Source organism: Corvus brachyrhynchos, unplaced genomic scaffold, assembly GCF_000691975.1.
Source record: "Corvus brachyrhynchos isolate BGI_N302 unplaced genomic scaffold, ASM69197v1 scaffold139, whole genome shotgun sequence".
Taxonomy (NCBI): Eukaryota; Metazoa; Chordata; class Aves; order Passeriformes; family Corvidae; genus Corvus; species Corvus brachyrhynchos.
The window spans coordinates 27,241-44,406 of NW_008246062.1; the positions used below are offsets into that span (position 1 = coordinate 27,241).

The following is a 17,166-nucleotide window of genomic DNA, read 5'->3' on the forward strand; positions in this document are numbered from 1 at the left end:
ACTCTGCTGGCACAGATGCAGATTTCACGAGGTATCTGGGGCAGCGTCTTTGCACAAACACGGATGCTCTGCTGGCAAGGGTGATTGCAGCTGCACAGCAGAGCTTTGCCTTGCTTCCAGCTCTCTCTGAGTCTTTTCATACAGCAAAGCTCTTACTGCTAGAACAACTGTGAATGAACCTCTCTAGACTTACTGGGCTTCCTTGCAGAGGCCAGGGGTAACTCTGTGTTTGAAAAAGCTACATCTCATAGTTGCTGCTTTAGAGGTGCAGTACAGTGCAGACTTACTGTAGCACAAATGAGAGCTAGTCTTTGTTTAAAGTTTAAATTTTTTTCTTTTACTAAAAAGTGCAACTTCGGCACAACGGAAATTAGGCATATTTAGCATTATGCTAATTATTGTTTACAGGCACTTAGGACTTACTCAGTCTTTCATAAAAGCATAGGATGGCTTGGGCTGGAAGGTTCCCAAGGAAGATCATTTAGTTCCAGCCCCCCTGCCATGCACAGGGACACTTTCCACTACACCAGGTTGTCCAAAGCTCTATCCAGTCTGGCCTTGAATGCTTCCAGGGATGGGGCATCCACAGCTTCTCTGGGCAACCTGTGCCAGTGGACATCAATATACTGACTGCAACATTTTGAGTGTGACCATCCAGCTAACTCCTCCCCCACGTCATGGTTCATCCATCAAACCCACACCTTCACACCCACACCCACACCTTGGAGACAAGGATATCATGCAGGACAGTGTCAAATGCCTTGCACAGGTCCAGGCGGATCAGTCACTCCTCCCTTTTCTACCAGTGCTGTCACTCCACCATAGAAGGCCAACAAATTTCTCAGATATGATTTGCTCTTTGTGAAGTCATCACCAATCATTTCCATGTGCCTTAGAAAAGTTTCCAGCAGGAACTGCTCCATGATCTTGCCAGGCACCAAAAAGAGACTGACTGGCCTGTAGTTCCCTGGGTCTCCCTCATTTCCCTTTTTTAAAAAGGGGGTTGTGCTTCTCCTTTTTACAGTCAGTGGGAACTTTACTGGAAGTTCCCTGCTACAGCTTCTCAAATATGGTGGATAGTGTCTTTGCCTGTTCCCCCACCCTCAGGACCCACACATGCATCTCATCAGGTCCCATGGATCTGTGCACCTTCAGGTACCTCAGATGGTCTCAAACCTGGTCTTTTCCTACCACAGGCTGGTCTTCATTCTGCCAGTCCCTGCTTTTGCCCCCTGCGACTTGGGTTACTTTCCCTTGGTTATGGGCACAAGAAAATAGGTGCTGTGTAAGACTCCTGTGCTGGAAACAGGTATAAAGGGATTGCATTAATTGAGCTGGCATAACAGCCACACATTTCTGACTAGCCTGTCCACCTTCACCAGGACTCCAGTGAATCATTCTTCTTAGACCTGGGCACTTATCAGACTTCATCCTTTGCCAGGAACATCAGCCTCTTCTCTGTTGTCTTTGTTTCAGGTGAGAAGGGCTCCACAGAGGTGCAGACTTGCTCCAGGGTTTCCTCAGTATTCCTGTCAGTGTCTTCTGAGCTGGAATGGTGGGATGCTGATGGGATGCAGCGTGGTTTCCAGTGCAGCCTCAGGCGAGGGTAGACACGTGGAATGTGCTTCTGCAAAGATGACACGTGTGCCAGCAGTGTGTCAGTGGCCACATCTGCCCTTCGGACACAAAGACTACACGGGAGAGCAGTCCTGCAGGCAAACCTTCTTGCTCCCTGCTTGCTCTTCCTCTGCCTACAGGGCCCCTTGCAAGCACCAGGGGCATCTCTGCGACTCATCGTTTCCTTGCCAAGCTCTCTGAGCTGTGTTTGGTGCCATGTGCTTGCTGAGAAGAGCTAAGAAAAGCAACCACTGTTTCCACAGAGAAAACCACTGTTCTTCCAGTTGCATTGGAGAGTTGCACTGCAAGCCACTGAGAACGCAAACATGGGTCTTAGAGCATCTCTCTGAATTTGGGAACGGAGGTGATCATTTGGCCCCACTTTTTAAATTCCCCATGGGCTCCCCTGTGCCCTTTGACCTGCCAGGTGTGCCCCTGTTGTGCTCCGGTATGGGGCAGACAGAGGCTGATACAGCACCCAGACCCAAGCTGGGTATGGACTGTGCTGAGCGGAGCCCAAGGGGTGGGTGGGAGAGATCAGAAAAGGCAGGCAGAACCCACAGCTCATTCCCATACTCAAAGAAGCCAGTGACTGGAGAGTACCACTACAGGGGAATGCACCAGCATCAGAAACCACTTTAGGAATTAACCTGGTCTGACAGAGGGATGGGCATGGCAAAACAAGCTTGCTTGCCTTGCAGAGGGGTAGTGTACCCCAGCAGGGAAGCCTGAGGGACTGCCAAAGCCTATTTACCTCCTGAACACAAAGCACCCTGCCAGCAGTGCCCAAACATCACAGCTCCTCCAGGGCTTCCCTCCTGCCCACATTCCTGTGACAGCTGAACCCCCTGTCACAGCACTGACACCATCTGCATCCAGGCATCTACAGCTGCTCAGAGTCCCTCCTGCTGGCATTTCTGGTGATTGTTTGAGGGTAAAGCCTAGAAAGCTCTGCTTCCCTGCAGAATGGGGAAGAGAAGACACTTTCAGTCCATGCCTGTTTTTACCTCAAGAACATTGCTGATTACAACCCAACTTGGCCTCACATCTCCAGTTAAGTCCAAGCCTATCAGGCATGTGACTAGCACTTGAGGCTCATTGGAAGAAACTAATCCATGACTGCTGGGTGCAGTCAAGATGCACAGGCTGGGAGGGACACCTCTGTCCTCACCCTCCTTACACTCCTTTCCAAATCATTCCATAAGAATTGCCACAGGGAAAGGGCACCTTGGAGCAAAGGAGCCTGTGCTCTAACCCGGGGTGACTGTTTGAGTGCTTTGGAGATATCCATGGGAAGCTGTTAAGGGACCTCCACTGGAGAGATGGAGCTCACCACTTGTACAAAGCAGCGGGATGTATGTGGGGAGCCGGTGCACGGATGGAGAACAGAGTGTGCTCAGACAGCAATGGGAAAGAAACACTCAGCCTTGTAGGGATTAACAGCAACTGGGAGAGTAACGGAACAGTCCTCAGACACTGTTTTTTATACCACTCTGCACAGTGGTGTGCAGAGAGCCGCCCACAGGCTCTCTGCCCCAGCTAGAGGAAGGAGGCTGAGTCAAGTGAAATTTCAGCAAGGAAAATATGGTGTAGATGTGACCAAATAGGCACCTTTTGTAACGTGCAATGTGTGCTCACTGTGAAATGGGAAATGCTGAATGCCCAAGACAGGAGTGGTGACAAAAGGTTGGTCTATTTGCCTCCTAAAGGCAGATATTTACTGTTTTGGTTTTTTTCCTGGTTGATGCTATTAAATGAATACCCTCCTTGCTCATATTGTTTATTACCTCTGAATATAGAAAGCCTTTTACAGAAATATCTGGACTTCCTGCCCCTGCTGCAAGGAGTTCTGAGCCTGGCAGGCTAAACAAAGCCCCAGCATGGGCCAAAAGAGGAGGGTCAGGAGAAAAGAGAAATAGCTATGCTGACAATTCAGGTCAGGCTCCTGGGTTCAGCCCTTTGCTTACCAGCAGAAGGTGTCCTTTCTGACATTATATTATCTCACACACAAAGAATAAAGGACAAGGTGAAACCTAAGAAGCAGTAGACAAAGTTCAACCCTTTTGGCAGGGCAGCTGAGCAGCTGAGAGAGGTGACAGCAAAGTGCGCAGCAGCCTTGCTGTGTTCGATGCCCTGTGCTTGCTGAGAGGAGCTAAGAAAAGCAGTCACTCTTTCTGTCAGTGGAGTGTTTATTGCAGGTACTGAGAGCACAAAAATGGGTCTGAGAGCATCTCTGTACTCCTCACTGGCAATCAAAGCTGCTGAGTGGGTCTTTAAGAGTGGTGGAAAAGGAGCCTCAGCGAGACCTTGGGGATGCTCTGCCTGGGAGTCATGGCAGGGAAAGGGGGTGGCAAAGCAGGTCACTGAAAAAGGCATTGTGGGAGGAGCTGGGAAACAGAGGCACTCTAACCTGTAGTGGTCTACCAGATGCTAAAGACATCTGAGAGATGTCTAAGAACAGGAGGCAAAATCCATGTTTCCTGAATCTGTGCTCTGATGATGGGAAGTGGAAGCGTGATGGAGCACACAGTTCACCACCCCTGGGTGTCAAGCCCAAGGCACTCCTGTGCAGTACCTCTTAGCATTCATGTTCCCCGCAGGATTTGTTCAGGCACAGTTTGGAATTTGACTGACACAAAAACTTTCAGATTGGGTGTGGCTTAGTTTTAGCTACCACCCTCCCACCCCCCAGTCAAGACAGTGTCAAGCAAGGCTGATGAAAAAGGGGTCAGGACCGGCTTGGATCTGTGCATTTGCACAGAAAACGTGCCCTAGAAGCTTCTCCACCTGTCTTCAGGTGCACTGGGACTGTAAAGGGAGGGGAGTTTTGTGCAGGTACGGCATTTCAGGGAGGAAAAACACCCTGTGAGAGGAGCAGCACAGCAAGGCAATAAGGTGACAATAGGATAATGCCACAATGCACCCTGCTCAGTGTACAGTGTCCCCATGACAGGGTGAGCAGAGCAGCCATGCCAACCGCACATAACAACCACATCCTGTGCCTGTGGCTGGGCTGCTCTTCTCTGCACTGTTCTCTGCAGCACCATGCACAATGGGTTGTACCCTGTATCTGCCAGGGACATGGGATATAATCAGGGGTCCCACCCTGTTGTTCCCTCTCTCTGTCCTACAGCTTTACCCTGCCCCACTGCCACTGTCAGCCCATTCCACCCTAGCAGGGGCGGGAGGGACCCTCCTGCCTCACTCCAGCCATCTTCCTTGCCCTGCTCCTCTGCAAGAGAAGGACCCTGATCCGTCGGGTGGGACCTCAGCAGAGGTGCCAGGATGGGATGAGCACACGTGCTGAGGATGCAGGCAGGGCTGCTCACGCTGCTGGGCGTAGCCACCACATGTTTTTGTCTTGGTTCCTCTTTTCACAAACACCAAGGTGCAAACTCAGCAATATCGTCTCTGCCACAGGCAGCCCCAGACTCCTCTGGGGATGGCTGGGTGACTGAGATCTGCAGAGTGTGACAAGGGTCTGCAGGCCTACAGGCCCCTGTTGCATCCCACTGTACACAACACAGACAGATCCTGGTCTTATTGTGCACCTTGAAAACAAACAGGAAAGCCACACAACGTGACATGGTTGCACATGTGGGCGTGGGAGAACAGCTTCATCAGGGATCTGGGCAGCAGAAAGATGCCCTGGGCAGGAGAATATCCTCTGTTGCAGTTTTAGCCCTTGTTTTTTGCGTTACAGTGTGCTGTGCTTCCACTGTCTGCAACCACACGGTCACATTTTCCCTGGAAATGGGCTCCCGTGACGCCTCTCACACAGTACAGACCCTAATGCCACTTCACATCACCAATTAAAGTTTCTGATCCCACTCCCTGTACTCTGTCACAGCCACTAGATCAGCTGTTTTCTCTAGCCTGCATCCACCCAGACACAACACTGCAGTGGACCAGGACGACATGATTAGATGCTAGTTTAATGATTTTTATCATCTAGCTCCAGGAAAATTAGTTTAGAGAAATACTCCAGACAGATACAGACTAATGCAAGGTCACAGTCCCTGGACCCACAGCTCAATTGCCGGACATTGCAGCTTCCTGGGAGGGCAGGTAACACAGTGCAGTCAGTGAGCCTGCGAATTCCACTGACTCTGCTGGCATCAAAGTGTGCAGCCAATGTAGGAAGAGCCCAGAGGAACCCTGGAGATGCCCTGACCCTTCCAGCGCCAAGGAAGCCCATTAAAGTGCAATCCCAGAATATTATAACTCCTGTCCCCAGGCTCTCCTGGGCACCCAGGGGCTCAGCTCGTGGCTCCCCAGGTCTCTTTTGGGCACCAGCGCCCACCTCCTCTGTGGTGAGGACTAGGCACCCTCACACTGTGCAAGGACAGATGGACATCTTGTATTTCCATCTCCATGGAGGAACACTACAGACCCTGCAGAGACTTTCCCAGCACCCCAAGCTTTGCTGCCCTCCATCCCCAAACAGAGCTCCTCCTAACCACAACCCAGCTGGGGGACTGGGGCCCCAGTGTGGACATCAGACCTCTCTGATACAGATGCTGTATCCTGCAAGCCATGAAGGTGCCCCATAGCTCTGTGGCAGGAGCACAGTAAAACCCTCTCTTGCGGGCAGAGGAGGGAGCACTTCTTACCTCTTTCCTGGGGTTTTCCATGATTTCTGGCATAGGAGTTACCATTATTTTGTGCAGCCAGCAGAAGTGTGAGGAGCAGGAGAAACATCCATCGCAGGGCCATATTTGCCTATGCTCCCAGGGCAGAATTGAGGTCTCAGCCACGCCAGCTGCCTCAGTGCACACCCGTCTGATTGTGAGTGGTGCAAGCACGGAAAGGAAGCAGGCACACAGAGAAATCACATATGGTGCAAGAGGCTTCCTCATTGGAGAGGGAAACTCCGCCAGTGTCAGCGCTGCCTTCTTTCTCTTTCAGCTCCATGACCCTTTTGCAATCTCGCTGTCTCCAATCGCTTGTCTAAAACCAGTGGTTTTAGGTCTTCTGTCAGGAGCAGCTACTAACCAGAGCTGCATTGCCTTCTCTCCCAGCACAGATCTCAGAAGGACTTGTGAGGTGTTCTGGCTGGGCTGTAGCAGGAATATGTGGCTTCCATACTCACCCAGAAAGTCAAGCAAGTAACTACATCAGGACAACCCTCACCTTGTTACTGCCTGGATAAGCATTGTGATAATGGACTTCTGAAGGGCACAGATGATCTTAATTACCTGGCAGTGTGTGTCATGGATGGGAAAGCCCAGGTTTTGGCAGGAGTGTTTGGGTGCTCAGGACTGGGCTGAGAGCAGGTGCTTGGGCAGAAGGTGACAAGAGCCCTGGTGGCCTCAAGCTCAAGTGCTGTGGCACATTGCGTTGTCAAAACATGGTGGGAGCCAGAATGACCATGAAGGGGTGGGAGGCCAGCCCGAGTCAGCAGTGGGGCAGAAAAGGGGCTGCTGGTGAGGCTGTCTGTGCAGCTGGAGGCTGATGGCACTGGCCACAGCAGCAGACCCAACTATCAGAGGACGTTTAGGGCAGGACCTGATGACTTTGTGCATCTCCAGCCACCTTGCTGGATGTGCCTGGCCTGCATCCCAGCTGAAACACACAACTAGGAGAAAAACAAGCCCTCAGGTCTTCTCTGAGGCTTCACAGCCAGGCTGCAGCTCTCTGTGATGGCCTTCCTCTGTTGTGCTCCTCAGCAAGGACTGCTGCTCACACACCTGGCATCAGATTCTGCTTTCTGCTGATTTGCACACCCTGCAACACCTTTATTAGCAGCACTGAGCAGGTCAGTGCAGAGTGGCTCTCTCCCAATATACTCCCCCCAGACACCCCCAAAATCTAACCCTAGGCAAAACATGGTGGAATTCTTGTTTTCTTATTTTTCTGCCATTATAGGACCTGCTTGGGGGCAGATACCCCTGAATTCTTTTACCTCTGAGGGACAGAGAAGGAGACTGCCCAGCCACATTCCCTCCTAGGCTCAAAAAATCAGTCTCAGCCTCTTCTCCCTTGTCTGTGTTTCACCTCTTCCTGCAACAGAGCTGGCAGGGCTAGGGGTCCCCACCTCCATGGACCTGCCTTTTTATTTCCTTTGCTCAAATATGAAGCTCACCCATAGAGAGTTCACTGTTCTCAAACAAATTTGCCCTGGAAAGTGTGTCCTGGGGCTGCAAGTGCACAGAGAGGACCCTGGCATGGCAGCTGGGCACAGCCTGGGAGGTACTCGGGAGGTAGGTGTGCTCTGTCTCAGGTATCTGGGAGGTTTGGGGAGTGGAGGGAAGCAGCTGCTGCTCTGCCTCCAGCAACAGCAGCAACTCAGAGGTTACCTCTCCCTGCCCCTTGGTGTGTCTGGGCTTTTCAAGAAAAAAAATTGAAGAGCTGCAGAAGCAAACAGCATCAGTAGGAATGAGTTCTTCAATTTGGAGAATCAGTGCAAAAGGAGTAGGAGAATCCCATAAATTAAAAAAGTCTAAAAAAATCACATCCCTGGTCTCACTCTGCACCACTCTCAGCAGCACAATGGCTCTCAGCTCCTATGCTACCAGTATCTGGCATCTCTGAAAACCCTTCATGGCCTCATGTGAAACCTCAAAAGCCATGGAGGAAGTGTGGCCCAAGCAGTCAGGAAGCTCTCTAATTTTTCACACTTCTCCTTGCTCCACATCACAAAAATTCAGCCTCGAGTGTAACCCGGGCTCTGGCAGGGAGGATGGAGGGGTGTTGCAAGACAGTTCTGCTTTCTCCACAGGGTCCAACATGTTCTGGTCACACCAGGCAAACTGAAAGCCACACAGACAGCTGCACCCAGCAGATCTGGCTCAGGTGGGAGGATGGGCAGGCTGGATCTCAGCAGGTGTAGGCTGGAGAGGAGCTGCATCCCGCTGCAATGCCATAGTCCAGGCATGCTGCAATGTTAGGGTCCACACATCCTGCAATGCCAGGGTCCAGGCACACTGCCAGGAGTGTGTCCTGCTTCACCACAAACCTTGCAGGGCACTGGCACTGGAGCCACGTTTCGCAGCAATTGTGTCACCCCAGGGAGGTCACTCTGCTGCAAGGAAATGCTCTCCTGTCGACCTTACAGACATTGTGGCAGATTTGGAGCTCTTGAAGTGTTTGCAAAAAGGGCTGCTGGCTGCTTCTACGGGTCTCTGCTCTCTTTTTTGTCTTATCAAAAATTTACGTCTTACCTGTCTGATACTGCTTTTGTCCTCTAGACATGACTTGTTCTCTTTTAGGGAGCCTCTCTGTTTTGAATAACCTATGGCCCTGGTGGGTGTTTATTCCGGCTGCTTCCTCTCTACCTTTTGATAGCAGGAGCCCTGGAGAGCTGCCTTTACCTCTTTGCAGGATTGCTGGACACTGTGACCATGCTGCTTTATCTGTTTCCTCATTTCCACGTATTTCCCCTTTTTGATGCTGATTAAGAAATCCCTGGACTTTTCAGTCTCTGATAATTATGCAATATCATGGAAAAAAAGCATGTTGTGGCTGTCCCCAGCAGGCAGCCCTTTTCCCATGTTTCTGGGAACATGCTTGGCCCATATTTCCTGCACAGAGCTCAGTTCCCCATCTTTCCCCCAGTCTTGTGGTGCATGTGGAAAGCCACACACTGACACCTTGCTTGCCCCTGCCTGCTATTGCAAACTAGTCATGGGGGTGCTTGAAGACCAGCAGCAGTAGCACTACACCCTGCCCCTTCCTTTCATTTGGGATTGCTGTTCCCAAAGGTGTATCCATGGTGCAAAGAGGTCTGCTTCCCTCCTCTGGAGCAGAGGCCCCATTGCTGGGGCCATACCCTGGAGAATCAGAGAGTCACAGAATGAGCTGAGTTGGAAAGAACCCACATGGATTATCGAGTCCAAATTTTTGCCGTGCACAGGACTTCCCCAAGAGTCACACCTTGGGACTGAGAGTGCTGTCCAAACTTCTTGAGCTCTGTCAGGCTTGGTGACCACGGTGACCAGCTGTGACCACTTCCCTGGGGAGCCTGTTCCAGTGCCCAACCATCCTCTGGGTGAAGAACCTTTTCCTAATATCCAACCTAAAGATCCTCTGACTCAGCTTCAGGCCATTCTCTCAGGTCCTGTCACTGGTCGCTACAGAGGAGAAACCAGTGTCTGAATGGGCTTCTGCCTGCAGCTGGAAGTCAGTGCTTGCACCCACACGTGCTCCTCCCCCGCACGAAGCTCTCCAGGAGCGGCATCTGGCTTGCCAGTCCTTCCCTGACATGGAACATGCAGCTGCTGGTGCCAGACTGGCCCTTGCCCCACAAGCATCCCAGCGAGGGGAAGAGGGCCCTGGGCCATGAAAGCTGCTCACGGGCAGTGCTGCCACTGAAGTTCACTCAGAGGAGGCCTCGTGGGTTTTGGTGTGCTGCTGGAGGCAGTGAGGCAGAGAGGGAGTCAGCGAAGGGCCCGAGGGAGGAAGTCAGTGTGGCAGGAGCTGATTTCAGTGCTGAGCCTCAGGATGGAGCCGCAAGAGCAGCACTGTCCTTCCTCCAGCGGGAACCAGGCTGTGCCCCAGTGTCAGCCCAGCACTCCTGGCCTGCTGTCACAAGTGGGGTCACACTGGCCAGGGACCTGGGAAGTGGCTCCCGTGACTCCTGGCTGGGACAGAGGTGGTGCAGGGAGCTGGCCAGTCCCCAGGCTGGGCTGCAGCTGGACTGGCCCAAAAGCTGCATATTCAGCTGCTTTGAGCTCACACAAATTTCTCAGAGGTTAATATGAGCTGGTACTTAGTTTTATGACCCCAAAGTAGTGGCCACAAATACGTCAGAATCACCTGCATGCCCATCCCCAGTCTGGCAGCCCCTGCCCATCATGGCACAGACTTGTGGGATTTCAAATGTTCAAGGATGGGGCCAGACTGGATGGGCCTTTGAGCAACTTGATCTAGTGAGTGGCATCCCTGCCCATGGTAGAGGGGTGGAACTAGGTGATCTTTAATACCCCTTCCAACCCAAACCATTCTTTAATTCTATGAATTGTGTGTGTGTCACTGCCAGGAAGGGTATAGGAAGGAAAGGCATTCCCTTCTCTCCTCCAATATGTATCAGGCCTTTCCAGTGGACCCATACATTCCAGAGTTCCTTCAGCACTGACAGGCACCCAGGGTCCATGGTCAGAGCCTTTGACCTGTGAGCATAATCCAGGTTCCAATGACCTGGGCAGAGAAGGTCCAAGGGGACCTGTGGATGCTAAAAAGCTGGTAGAGAGCTTCTTGCAGCTTCTCAGAAGCTCCTCACAGCTTTCCTGTGAGAAGCTTTTGTTCTTACGCAGTGTCTCATGAGAAAGCAGTTAGAGAAAAGTGAACTCTTTGCAGCTGCGTAATTGTTATGAGAACTGCATATTGTTTTGGGTACATGGAAAAATAATATTTACAGATGGGCATTATACTGCTCAACCTATCACCTTGAGAGGTGGTGGGTGAATAAGCCAATCATGTAATTTCTTTATTGCGAACCACACTATAAAAGATGAGCTTTCCATGAAACATGGTCTTAGCTCTGGCTTCGACCATACTTCTCTGACCTGAATCGATGTCATTTTTCGCCGTCCCTGCGCACAACAGTGACAGGGACCTGCCAGGACCCCTAGCACTTGACACCAGCAGGTCCCCTCCTCTCAGCTGGCACATGTCCCTCAGATTTTCATGCACATCTGGACTCCCATTGCACCCTAAATCTGCCCCAGCCATGCTGTCACCCCATGACTACCCCTGCCAGCACTGGGTCCCACAGTCATGTGTGTCATCACCCCTAACCTCTGTACCATGCAGAGCAGATTCCTGTTCCATCAAACTGGGCTCCTCTTTGCTTCCCACATGATGAATCTCTGCTCCCAGGGCTCACCCACAGAGCCCAGCACTTCTTTGCTAAGATCTGCTTTGAGATCTGAAAAGAAGCCAGGAGCAATTTTGCTGAGCAGCAGCTCAGAGCTGCATGCAAGGAGCATGAGAGGAGGACACTGCTGCTGCTCAGGTGACATGAGACAGGTGACATGAGACAGGCAGGACTGACTGTGCATCTTGGTGCTGGTCCAGAGCTGCCCCTGGCCTGGCTCTGCACCTCAGGACATACGAGGTGCCCACACCAGCTGAGGTGCCTGGCCCTGGCCAGCAGTGTCCCCCAGAGAGCTGGAGTTCCCATGATGAATATCTACAGATGCCCAGTGTCTTTTCTTCCTGCTTAGCATGACCCTGACACAGTTCATAGGCTCATGTCCCCACCAGGATCCTACAGCTGACCCTCCAGGACCAGGCCACCAGCAGGGCCACGTGGTCACAGCTCTGTTCCATACTGTCCCAATGTCCCATACACATTGCTGTGTTCTTCCAGCCTCACTGGATTCATGGGCTTTGTGCCCTGTGGCCAGTTTCTGGTTGGCCCAGGCTATCTGATAGCCACCAACCTGGATCTGCTTGACTTCAGCCTGATGACCCCAAAGAAGACCTCAGCAGTTGCAAGCCCCATAGCAGCAATCCCAAATCCAGCCTCTGACACCTTAACCACCCCTCTGTGCCTCCCCTGCATCCAAGGCTACCCCAGCAACAAGCACCCAGTGAGCTGCTCAGTGCCCACAATGCAGGCAGCTGGAAATCCCCTTTCCTGCCCCAGGGCTGACTCAGCACCCCGGGGGGCTGTTTGCCAGCACATGGTCCCCTTCCTCATCTGGGCCAGCCAGTGCATGCAGGGAGAGCAGCCTGGCTCCATGGAACTTGGAAACAGCCCTGACCATTGCCTGCTCTGAGAGCTTAATAAAAGCAGCCCATGTACAAGCCCTGGATGCTCTGTGCTGCTCTGGGCCAGGACAGGGGTTTATACTTCTTCACTTGTACATTTTTTTCCAGCAGTTTTGACGCACTGCACGTGTGCAGATCATTTGTCCACACGGACGCAGCAAACTCCAGAGCGGTGTTCTCGCAGAGAAGGCTGGAGCCGCAAGCAGCGATTTTCCCTTCTCCTTTTGAGCTGCTGAAAGGTAAAGAGAAGAGGTGGCTCTTGAGGTTCATAGTGGACTTGGAGGCCCAATGTTTGTTGTGAGTCTAAGTTTAGAATCCCTGAAGTCCTTCCTTGTGAGTGAGCCATAGCCACTGAAATTCATGGCCAGGTTGTCCCAGCCTATGGGTCCCAGCCCACAACTCCTCCTTCACCTTCACCTTCCCATGACCCAGGAGAAGCAGATTCCAGGCTGAAATGGTGTGATCTGTCTGAAACCTGCTTGGGTCCCCGCAAGCAATGCCCAAGGAACCCCAAACAGCACTGCCTCCCCACAACCTATCATCATGTGTAGTGCCCACTCCCCCAACCCTCCAGGCCTGAACTGACAGGTTTGATTGCTGGGGGCAACCTATCTCCTCCTGAAGGTCTGGTGTAGGCTGTGGTGAACGCAGGAGGAAGCCTGGAGTGCAGTGTCCCAGCAACGGTAACCACCAGACCCTTCCCAGGGATACACCGAAATCACAAGTCTGGGTAGCAGGGAGCTCAATCAGCACCTTTTTTATTAATATGCATCATAAATAAAGAAATAAATAAAGGCGAGACACCTCATTCTAACAGGGAAATACAAATTAAATATGGTGCAACATCCGCTAAGCGATGTACAAGCAGGAGGTAACCTAGCAAGACCAGGGCCCCTTGCCATGGTGAAGCCAGCCCAGGCACGATGCTGTGAACAGCGTCAAGCTGGCCATGGCACCAAATACTGGCATGGCCTTTCATTAACACTGTTCCCCACCTGACAGGCAGGTGAAGATCCCCACTACAGCAGGCGGCATGAACATGGCAAGGAAGGGGTTGACTGGCATTGCCTCTACCAAGGACCCCAGGACCTCCAGTATCCCCTTGTGTTTGTGCACAACACTTATCCCCCCCACCCCACAGCACTGCTCAGCAAGACCAGAAACCCTGTGCCAAAGGGAGCACCACCCCTCCCTCCCCAGGCTCCCCAGCTCCCTCTAGGAGCACCCCCAATCTACTTGCTGGGAGCACAGCCCCCAAATCCCTAGCCCAGTCAGGGACCCTGCCCTCATTCCCTCCCCTCCAGCGCCCCTCCACTGAGCATCCCAGGCGCTGGTTCCCTGCTCAGTGTGGAGGGTGCAGGGCCCCCCCCCAAAGCACCCATCTCTGCACAGGGTGGCACTACCCATCCTGGACCTACATAACACTGAACATCCCTGTGCCTTCCTCACAACCCCACACACCCCTTTGCTCCACACGCACACACATACCCTGTCCCCCTCCCCTGGCTGTGGCCACGCACAGCCCCAGCCCTGCAGTGTGGCACTGCCAGGCCACTTGTCCCAGTACACCCCACCAGGAACCACTACAGCACACTAGGACCGGGATGCTCCAGTGTGGGGGAGCCTACCTTGCAGTGCCCCATCAAACACAACCCCTCAGCCCAGCCTCGAAGGGACCCTGACAACGCAGGGTGCTCCCACCCCTGTGGCTGAGGATGCTGGGGATGCTGGAGGCTGCAGACTGCACTGCCACCCTCAGGGAAGGGACGGCCAGCATCCTGCCCCCTCCAGCATCCAACAGCTGGGCAGCAGGGCAGCGCTGCCCTGGCAGGGACTGCTTGGGTTCCTGTAATGTACAAGTCCATGGCCTGTGGGTGCTGGAGACAGTGCGGGGCGGAGGGGGGGTCAGGCGGTCCCTGGTGTGGCTGCATGCATGGCGATGCCTGGCAATACGAGGTGCAGCTCGCAGAAGACCCCGGGGGGCTAAGTTGGCCTTTGGCAGCTGCACAAGGAGGAGCAAGAAGGAACCACCTACGGTTACTGTATTCTGTAATGGCAGGAAAGGTAAGAAACTAGCAAGAAGCTGTGTTTGTTCCTCTGGCAGGGTAGGCTACCCCAGAGGAGCCTCAGCAGCCCAGGGAACTGTGCTTGGCCTCCTAAACGTGTCAATAGTCCTCGTCCTCAGGGTGGGTGACGTACATGATGGGCACCAGTCCCTTCTCAGAGCCAAGGCTGCACTGCAGCCAGTCACCATCCACCTTGGAGATGACCTGCAGAATATCCCCTTTGTTGAAGCTCAGTTGTCCTGCCTCAGTGGCAATGTGATGGCAAAGAGCTTTCACCTCACTGCAGGCAGAAGGAAAGTAGGGTTAGCTCACCTCAGGACACTCACCCCACCCAGGGACCACCACAGGCCCAGAGGAGAGAGGAAAACACCCCCTGCTTCCCTTGCCAGCCAGGCTCCCAACTGCCCCCCCAGCTCCCCACCACCCGCAGACTGTGGAGCTGTGGTGGATAGATGCACAAGCTGCATCACTGCCCCCAACCATTCCCTGGTCCACGACTACGAAGGGGGTCAGGCAAACTGCAACAGGTAGAGCCGTGCCACCCTCAACCTACCCCATCCCAGCACCTGCAGGATTGACCACTTGGTGCCACTCACCAGGTAGGGTGAGGAGACATCCCCCGGGCTGGTTGTGCCACAGCGGGTGCCTCAGGTGGTTCTGGATGGGGAGGATCTGGCTCTGGGGCTGCTTCACGCCACATGCTAGCCCCAACTGTCTGGGCCACCAGCTGGAACACGGACTTGTCCAAGCTCAGCCAGCCAGAGGGCAGCCTGGAAGGAGGAGACAGAAGCAGTCAGTGGCAGGAAACCGCACCCGGGGAACAGAGCAGCTGCTTCCATGGCAAGGTCATGCCTTAGAGGTTTGGCTTCATGCACAAAGTGCACTGCTAGGCAGTGCCCCAGGTCTCCAGGCAGGGAGAGCTCAGCTGTAACACCACAGCCTGGACTGGGAAGGACATTTCCAGTGGTCATTTTCAGGAGCAGTAAGGGTATATAGAGGGAGAGACAGTGCGGGGAGGTCTCAGCTACCGGGGACAACTTCATGCCTCCCCCTCAACCTGTTGTGAGCAACAGGGATGGCTCCATGTTCTGTACTCAGTATGTGGTTTTGGGAGGGATGAGGCGATGATGGGGCCGTGTAGCAGAGTTTAGATGCCAAGGTAGTGGTAGTGATGCCTTAGGTTTTAACTGTTACATTTTTCAAATTCTGTATTGCTTAGTGTGTAACTTCGAAGTTTCTTGTAGCCTGTTAACTTCTGCTCTTTCATGCTACGTAGACGTAACAAAGCCTGTCCAGGCCTGCTCTCCAAGGACACCCAGACCATCCTAGGTCCAAAAGGTATAAACCAAAGAGCAAGGGGGGCAAGCAGAGGAGAAATTACACCATTAAACTGAAGCTTTAATTGGAGAATTAACCCTGCTATGCAAATGAACCAAACCTATAAAAGTGTGAAGAACTCGGGACCTGCTGTCCATCTCGGGGTCCATCTTGGCAATAGCCTCTGGCTCCCCAGCCAGGGGGTACCTTTGAAGGGCTTTCAAATAAATACCTACCTTCTTTCCTTACTCCTGTCTGGTCTCTGTTTCTAGGAGGCCTCTTAAGGCATCAGCAGAGCTCAGACAGAAGAGGAAAGCCTATGAGATGGACTGAGCAAGGCAATGGGAAGAATTAAGGCAGGCTGGCAGGACTGAGCAGGGTTACAGACCCATGATGCACCACCATGGTGTAGCCCAGCGGTCAGCTATTGGCCTGACTTCCACCTGTACTGCCACACTCCAGGTTAACCAGCCCTTCTCAGCCCCAAAACACAGCTGCCCTTACCTGTTTGGTTGCCTGGGCTCTTTTTGTACCTTCCTGGACCCAAACAAGTGTCCCCACTTGATGGGCTGGCTGCCCTCTGATGCACTGGTGCTGCTGTCCTCTTGGGGGGCTGCTGCTGCTGCTGCTCCGACTCTTTGCTGAGTTTCCTTCTCCTTGCTGCGCTTCAGCTCGGTAAGCACAGAGTCTGGGGGGCTGCCCATCCAGAAGGGCCAGCTCCGTTCTTTCACCTCTTCGCCGACCACTACCTGCTGGGGCTTTTCCAAGGGCTCTTCCACGGCTTCAGGACTTGGCTTGCTGGCTGCCTTGGGCCTCTCCTCCACGTTGCCCTCTGCAATGGGACAAGCCTCTGCACCCTCCACCACCCCTTCTCGGGGAGGTGGTGCCTTGTGGGTCTCCACTGACCTGGGCGCAGGGTTCAAATCCGCCTTCTTCTTCTCAGAGCGGATGAACTTCGAGCCTTCGGCTGAGCCCTCAATGTAAATCTGAGAGGTCTGCATGAGCTGGTACCACCAGCCTGCCTGTTTGTCCTTCTTCCCCTCCCATGTGCTCTCTTGCATCTTACTCTGCTCTTCCTGCCTGTCACCTTCTCCGCAGGAGGCCCCCACTCCCTTGATCCTCTTCTCACTCACAGCTTGCTGTGGGCTGTGCCCTGGTGAGATGTCACCATCTCTGGCACCCCCTTGGCATGTCTCAGGAGCAGTGCTGCAGCCGTCGGGATCCTCGCTGCTGCCCCGGGTCCGCATCAGCTGCAGGGTGGAGTGCACGGAAAGCAGCAGGTCCTGCTTCACACGCAGCAGCTCCTTTTGCTGCTGCTGCTCTTTGCCCATCTGCATTAGGTGGTGCTCAAAGAGGAGGTCCAGGTTGAAAGGCAGCAGGGAGAGAGGCTGAAGCAGGAGCAGGAGTTGCTCGAAAAGAGGCTGGCGCACACCGGGAGACAAGCCACAAA

The 17,166-nt window shown here is 53.3% G+C and overlaps 2 protein-coding genes across 2 annotated transcripts in view; both read right to left on the reverse strand.

Moving 5' to 3' along the window:
- Positions 1 to 6,451, reverse strand: part of LOC108449702 — a 12,068-nt gene extending 5,617 nt beyond the window's left edge. The window contains exon 1 of the mRNA XM_017746574.1: positions 6,231 to 6,451. Coding sequence (XP_017602063.1) covers positions 6,231 to 6,333 — 103 coding nt within the window. The 5' untranslated portion in view covers positions 6,334 to 6,451. The remainder of the gene's footprint in view (positions 1 to 6,230) is intronic.
- A 6,615-nt stretch (positions 6,452 to 13,066) lies between these two features.
- Positions 13,067 to 17,166, reverse strand: part of RUSC2 (RUN and SH3 domain containing 2) — a 59,622-nt gene continuing 55,522 nt past the window's right edge. Inside the window, 3 exon segments of the mRNA XM_017746583.1 lie at positions 13,067 to 14,679; positions 14,996 to 15,169; positions 16,221 to 17,137. Of these exon segments, the coding sequence (XP_017602072.1) occupies positions 14,499 to 14,679; positions 14,996 to 15,169; positions 16,221 to 17,137 (1,272 nt within the window). The 3' untranslated portion in view covers positions 13,067 to 14,498.